This window comes from Propithecus coquereli, unplaced genomic scaffold (assembly GCF_000956105.1).
Source record: "Propithecus coquereli isolate 6110/MARCELLA unplaced genomic scaffold, Pcoq_1.0 Scaffold506, whole genome shotgun sequence".
NCBI lineage: Eukaryota > Metazoa > Chordata > Mammalia > Primates > Indriidae > Propithecus > Propithecus coquereli.
Window position 1 is genome coordinate 111,430 of NW_012150908.1, and position 7,950 is coordinate 119,379.

General features: G+C 43.0%; 1 protein-coding gene across 2 annotated transcripts in view; it reads right to left on the bottom strand.

Annotated features, from left to right (window-relative positions):
- PLCXD2 (phosphatidylinositol-specific phospholipase C, X domain containing 2) overlaps positions 1-6,374 on the bottom strand; it is a 56,665-nt gene extending 50,291 nt beyond the window's left edge. For both annotated transcript variants that reach the window (XM_012656520.1, XM_012656519.1), the window contains exon 1: positions 5,641-6,374. In XM_012656520.1, the coding sequence (XP_012511974.1) occupies positions 5,641-5,803 (163 nt within the window). In that variant the 5' untranslated portion in view covers positions 5,804-6,374. The remainder of the gene's footprint in view (positions 1-5,640) is intronic.
- Between the last annotated feature and the right edge of the window lie 1,576 nt (positions 6,375-7,950).

The window sequence follows — 7,950 nt, forward strand, 5'->3', positions numbered from 1 at the left end:
ATAATTACATAGTGCTTACTTTATGCCAGAAAGCATGCTATATGCATTGGTTTATTTAATTCTCAGACTAAGCAAATGAGGTAGTGCCATGATTGTGTTACAGAGAAGAACCCTGAGGTACAGAGAGGTTAAGCAACTTTCCCAAGGTCACACTACTTGTGAAGGGCAGAGTCAGACTCCAAATCCAGGCAGCCAGGCTCTAGCATTCATATTCTTAATCATCCATGATCCTTCTTTTTAGACTTGTATGATTCCAGAATTCTTTGTAGCTTTTGTGTGATTTGGGGAAGGCGTAGGGCTAGGGAAATAATGAGCCTTCTTAGGAGAGAAATCTTGTAATGGGAACACCGAAGTCATAGTCTCTTTTTATGCTTTACCATGGCCACCCAGAGAAAAAAAATGAGAAACAAAAAAAAAATAAACTATTCCCATTCAAGTGACCATTTTGCTCTTAAATGATTTTTTTTTCTTCCTGATTGAGTCAGCCATGGTAGGTTCAGGTTGGTCCTTGGTTTCCCACAACCTCAAACCCTGCAGTAGAATGGATTTGTTCTAGGGCCAACTCATGGGCCAACCAAAACTTCTTGTTACACAATTTATTTTGTACCCTTTTAGGGTGGTCCCCAAATCTCTTTTAGAGGCACCTGGTCCGACTTCCAGCATCAGGACCTGAGTAATGACCCTTTCATCCTGCCCTGCTAGTGACTTTTGTCTCCATGTCACACAAGTGGGAAGAAAGTGTAGGGCCACTGGGAGAAGAGCTATAGAAATCACCAAGTGGCCAAGGGTAAAACTGCATGGGAAGAAAATAGGAGTCCAGAAAGGTAGAAAGGAAGAGAAGGGAATGATCAGCAGCAACATGAGAACGGGAACTGGAGAGCAGCGAGGAGCACCTGAGGAAGGCTGACCTCGGAAAGGAAAGGCTGGGGAATAGGTCAGGTCAGTGGAAGGAAGGCAAAGCAGGGAACGAAAGATGAGAGCAGACAGAGGCAGCAGCCAGGCAGGACAGGCAAGAAGCTCGAGAAGCTCAAATGTGACAAGGGATGAAGGAAGGCAGAAGGGATGCTGGGTGAAGGAATTGTTTCTAGGAAAGAAGTTATTCTGCTTCTGACTCTTCTGATCATTTCACTCTGTCTCAGTATTTTCATTTCTAATGAGGTTCAGTGATGAGCCTTGCCAAGGGCTTCAGGAATATTATGCATAAAAACAAAGAATGGATTGGAAGATTTTCACATGAATTCATGTGGCTATTTATAAAAGGCGAACCTAACCGATCTATGCAGTTCAGCTGTAGTCACAATGGAAAAGGTGGCACCCACAGGCCACTTTTCCAGCGTGATTACTCTGCAGTTCCACGCATTCCCTCAACAGTTACCAATAACTGAACTGCTACCTTCTACTAGGATTTAGGATATAGGGAAATAAGTCATATTCTCTGTCTGCAAGTTGTTCAGAGACCATGGAAAAGACAGACACTTAAAAATAACAATGTGTTGAGAAGTGCTGTGAAAAAGATAGTATAACAGGGATACGGACGTATAGGAGAGGGCATCCCCTCGCCATTTCCCACATCGGCCCCCATTCATTAGCTCAGTTGGTTAATTTCACCTGGAAAGCCCCTTTCCCAGCCCTGATCCCCAAGCCACATCCATTGAAGTCCTGACCCCTCTTCAAATCCTAGGTCAAATGCCATTTTCTCAAATTAGTTCCTGATCTTAGAAGTTGGAATTAATCTTTCCATTCTATAGGCTTCTATAACACATTATTTATATCTGTGTTTTAACATTTCTCTCAATTAGTTCTTTTTTTAAAACTATGTATGATGAAGGTATATATATGTGTGTGTATATATATATATACACACAGATATATACATATATATATACACACACACACACACACATATATCACTAGATCATAACCTTCTTTGACAGTAGGGTTGATACCTGATTCATCTTTGGGGCTCCATAGGCCTGAGCATGGAGGTTTATTAAAACACATTTAGGACCTAATGAGGTACAAGTTCATGTAGAACCATTAATCTGCAGTGCCTTTTAGGATGCTGAAATGAGTGCCCTCTGCTTCATTCTGGCAATCGTGAGTCCTTATATACACATGTCAAAAATAATTTCTCATTTTTAAGAGGCATAAAAGAAATGGTATTTAGACCTATATGATCCAATTATTCTTTCCATCTCTTTCTACATTTGAACAAAGAACAGGCAACAAATCAAAACAAAACAAAAACCTCAAATTAATTAAATAATTTTTAATCTGGAAAGGACTCTGTATTTCATTTAATCCAACATCTTAATTACAAGTGAAGAAACTACATCCTGAGAAATTCAGATACTTCTTTGATATCACACAGCAAGAATCAACAACAAATTTCAAGACCCTTAAGTTCAAGGTTCTTCCCAATAGACCAAATAGTTTACCTTTAACAAAAAAGAAAGAGCATGGTTAATAAAAAAAGGAACAACACTAAAATATACAGAGAAAAAGAATTCATTGAAAAACAATATACATTGCAGAAAATTTTTTTCCTATCAGTTCATTTGTCCACAGAGAAAATCATGCTTTCACTAATAACAGTGAAATGTCTGTAGAGGTTTAAAGATTTAATTTAAAAATATGACTTCTGTAGTTTCCAGATCCTTTACCCTTTGGGCATCAAATGATTCTATAAAGTAGCAATTAGCAATATTCTGAGGTTCTTTTCCCAGATATTTCAATATTTTGGGGTGACACTGTCATTAACAGGTGTTAGTAACAGTTGTGGAAGTAAAATAATACATCAAGGCTCTGTTTAGAGGTGTGCATGCACACATGTTCTCTCCCATCATGACTTAGGCAAACGCAGCAGGTGCACTCAAATCTGACATAGTTTACTCCATCCCAGTTCTGCTATTGTTGCTTGACACCCTGCCTTTTCCCTGCCCTCTCCCATGTCCTGCTGCCCCGCCCCCATCCTGACAGATCTGACCTAGTCTTACAGACGCCCCAGTTGAGCACGTGAGCACACACACACAAACACAGAACAGGTTGACGCACTATATTCGAATTGAAAACTTACTGGGTTCCAACTCTAAATGTGTATATACATATATATAGAAAACTTACTGGGTTCCAACTCTAAATGTATGTGTGTGTGTGTGTGTGTGTGTGTGTGTGTGTGTGTGTGTGTGTGTATACCAATATATAAAATGTATACATGTAAGTGTCTATCTATATATAATTACTCAGATAAAGACTGCCGAGTTTTAAAAATTCTCTAATTCACTGCAAAGGATGGTTTGTTAGAGAACACTCCCACTGCTCTGCACTTCCCAAGGACCCCTCTGGGCACAGGGACAGTACATGGGTTTGGCAGGTACATAGGGGCTTAAATACTAGTTCTGCCACTTACTACTTATGTGATCTTCAGAAAATTACTTAACCTCTCTGAACAATGATTTCCTTATTTCTAAAAGGAGGATGTTAATACCTACTCCATGGAGGTGTTAGGGTTTGAGGTACAGTATGCCAATGGGTGCTACATGGTAGTGCTCAGTTAATAATAGCTATTGTGATGACAGTGACTATAAGAGGGAGCAGGAAGAGGGGAGAAGGGAGGAAGATGGTGGCCCCCACTGCCTGAATGCCTTTTATATTTCAGAATTTCTTGGCAAGGCTGGGCAGAACTTGACTGCTAGTCTTTAAGTGGGGAGTATCAAGCTCAAGGTGGAGAAAGAAGAACTAGCTGGGGAGTCCATGAATGGTTGGCATTTAATACGTGATTTTCCTATCTTTAGCTTACATATACATACACTTAATGTCACTTCCACTGCCGGGAAGAGGGCATTTCACAGTGGTGAACTCAGCATCTTTTGAGGAGTCAAGGCCATTTTTTTTCTTTTTGCTTAGCAGGGCTGGACTACACAAAGCTGGGTGAACAAATTCCTGTGTCCCCCACAATGGCTAATCATAGAATTTCCAGTTGTAGCAGCAGGCCCTGGCTATTTGCTCCCTCCCCGCAATTCCCACCTGCCCCAACAATTCTAGTAACTGTGAGATACCCTACAGATCACAGAACAAATGCCCGGCTCCTTTCTGGAGTCACAGAGTCAGAATACCCAGCCAAGAATACAAGTCAATACACTAGCAGAGCTGCTTGCTATGGTCTGGGCTGTCCAAAGTACAAGGAAGGAGGAAGCCCCAACCTACCCTGCACATGACCTGAATGACAGAACCATTTAGAGTCTGCCTAAGATGCCATTCTGTTTGCAAACACACATACCTGCCGTATCACTCAACAAAATAATTCGATCAGAAAGCCTGAAGGCAAATGACTAATGTCAAAGGTGGCCCGCACATCATTTTGGTGATGGCTCCACAAGCGTCACTTAAACATGGAAAAAACCTGTTCTGAAGCATGCCCATCTGGCATTTCCTAAGGAGCTGTAGTTAATGTCTGGCAAAATGTAAGTGACCATATCTATAAAGAAATTTAGCAGCCTTCTCTTTGCTCAAAAGCAACCAGGGCCCACGAGGACAATGAACCTGGAAGATCTCCAAAAGAAGACTAGAATAAAGAAAAGCCTGCATTTGAAGCCAGCACTGCTCTTCCTCATGCACAGAAAGCAAAGATCAGGGTTTACATGAGGTCATCTCTTTAACCACCAAAAAGGCAGACTGGTCCAAGGAATGTTTGGGAGTTTGTCTGGCAGTCTAGGGGCGAATTTCAATTGTTATGTCTCCAAGTGAGACAAGGAATTGGCAGTATTCCATCCCCTGCTGCTAGGAGTGCTTTCCAAGTATCAGCACCGTAGGACTTTGCTCAGTACACTAGGCCAAGCTCACTGCCCTAATATCCTTCCCTAGAAACCATACTTTTACTACCTTTTGAGTGGAAGGACGAGGGCACATCTAACAAATGACGTCAAGGCAGAAAACCTCCAGCAGAGAGCTTTTAGTACAGTGGCTGGAGCAGAAGTGCTTTTCAAGGCTTTTCAAGGCTATAGTTCTACATTGGTTAGGCAGACACCTGTGTATATATATATATATATATATATAGACAAAGCTTCAAACACCATAACTTCATCACACCTAATGACTGCCTGTGATGAAATCTTGCATTCTCTATTTCTGGCTTTTCCAACAATAAAAATATGTGTCTATTCTCTAATTTTCTATTCATTTTTTGTTTCTTTCTCCACTATACAAGGTCAGATAATGAGAAAGGAAATATTTTTCAATTTTAATTTTGATCCAGATCTAAAAGTGTTAATGGCTTTTTATTCCTCTTGATTTCTCCTTTTTCCTTTAAGTGATTCAAGTAAATGTACCTCTCACATACCCTGGCCCAAACATTAAGAAGGATAATATTCTTAGAATGAGGCCATCAAATATAAACAATACCAAACAAACAAAAAATCACAAGCAAAAACAGCAGTGCTTCCATTCTCCTGAGTCCCTTTGCCAATGATGCAGTGTACTTAAATCTCTTTAAAGCAGCTGCTTCAGTGTTAAGTTTCTGGTTTGGAAATAAAAAGGGGTCACTGACAATTTCTCAGCACAATAGAAAAGCAACTCAACCCATTAACAACACTAAAATGGCAGAATTAAACACAGTGGGAACAAGTAGGAATAGAAGAATACCTGGGATTGCCAGATTGGAAAGGGGGAGGTTGTGGAGGTGAGGGGGCAGCGAGGCCATCCAGTCGGCATTGCAGACCTCCGATGATGTCTTTGTCCCGCTGGGGTTGGGGGAGCAGATGGTCCCCATTCTGAGTTTCCTCCTTGCCTTCCTAAGTGCTAGCATCCCTCTTGTCAACAGATTGGCCAGTCTCAGCCCAGTGCCACTCACTCAGTGATCATCACTTCTCGGGCTCTGTAGACATTTCAGAGCCACCTCTGTCACGACAGTCTTTCCAAAACGGCTTTCTGCCTGGGAAAGGGGGCGAATAGATGGTTCCCTACTCCTCAGCACCCGCAGTCCCTACCCTCTCCGGCCCAGCCTCTGCTCCACTCCCTTAATCTGCTCAGTCCCAGGTTCGTTAAACTTCTTACGTTCCCCTCTGGAGATGGGGGAAGGTAGGCCCCTAGAGATAAATCTTACAGAAACTGAACGTCCGAGGAGCAGCCACGCCCGGAGCCACTCACACGACAGGTGCCCACACAGCATACAGACATGCCTGTGAGTCTACACACATGTGTGCGGCCGGGCGGACCATCTCTGGCCTGATTTATGCTTCTATATATGTCACTGGGCTGGTTCATAGGCTGGACCTGCCTGCGACTCACTCCCCCGGCTTCTCTGCACAGACGCCCCCTGCCCTGTGGCTTCCTGAAAGGCACTCAGAAGTGTAACCGGCGGCACCCGGACTCCCGGCAGCCCCGCCCCGCACTGCCGGGCAGATTTGCCGGGCTAGGCGGCCCGTGATTGGCCGCTGGCGGAGCGCGCTCCGATTGGCCGGCGCGCTCTGGGCTGCCCCTCTGTCCCGCTCCCACGCCTCCCCTGCTCCGCAGTCTCCTCCCCCGATTACTCCTGCTTCCCTAAGCGCCGCTGCCGTGACTCAGTTCGTGGATACTTGCAAGCTTCGGCCCCTCGATCCTCAGATGGGTCTTCTTTCTTCCATCCTTTCACACAGTCTACACTCGACGTTCAACGCAACCACTAGGTTTCCTTCCTTCCTTCTTTCCCCTACACACACACACACGCGCGCGCGCGCTCTGTAACAATTACGCAGAAAGCGTTACATTTTCCGTAAACCACAGAAGCAGCAGAAATATGAGCGGTAAAGAAGCCGAGAAAGGTGCTGTACCACATATTTGAATGACAACATCAAGGAGGATTTGTGTTTCAAGCATTACATAATTAAGATTCACCGACACGCTACTATGCAGCAGTTCCTTGCTTATTCCCATTTTACAGAGGAGGAAATAATACTTCACATCTGTATTGCCCTGTTGTTTGGAGCCCTCTTTCAAATTCTTTGTCCCATTTGCTTTTCACGGTACTCCCACAAGCCAGGGAAAGTCGCTGATATGATTCCCTTTAATACATGAAATGGAGTCTGGCACTTCATGGGGTGGCAGTATTTGGAAATCCCAATTTGGAATGAGGTCCTCTAGCCTGGAGGCTTGCAGACACACAAACCCATTTCCCTGCTTTCTGTTCCCTATGCTTTCAAATGGTACGTTTCCATGGTGGAATACCATGGGGTCTCTGCTGATACGAGAACTTTGCACATTGAAAATCACAGGAATATCTTGGCAAACAGGCCAATCAAGAAAAGCACCCTAGCCTTGATAGCCCTGGAGGGTTTCAGGCCAGGAAGATCCTCAGTGACTCAGAAGAGCCCTATGGGAAAAGAAGACAGTCACCTGAGCTAAGAGAAGACTGAAGGCTCATATACGGATGTGTAGGTCAGCTGACATTTAATCACCAAATGGCTCCATCTCATCTCCTGTATCCCATGCCACCTTCTGTACACATAACTCCTGCTGCATATTGGCCCCCTTCGACATCCTATTAAAGTTTCCCCTTCCTGGCTATTCTTAACATTCATTTAAACCTACTTTGCTGCATATTATTACCAGTCAGTTATTACTTTTTTTTTTGAGGGGGGTGTCTAGAGGAGTATCACTTGTCAGTTAATTAAGTGTCTAATATTTATCATGTATCTTCTGATACTTAAACAGCACTTCAATATAGTGCTTTTTTCAAGTATAACACAGTATATTGGCAATTTTTCACTAGGTGTTTAAGTAAACAAACGAAGTTTTTGGTTTTTCCCTCACCACCCTAGAAAAATCACTTTGTGAAGGAATATCTTAAGATTTATTTCAGAAATGTCACCTTTCTGGGCTTCCTTTCAACTTGTAAAATATATATTTTTTCAAATATCCAAAGATAAAGCTTTATGAAAGCTGCCTACGGCAAACAAAATGTGTTCTTTAAGCTCT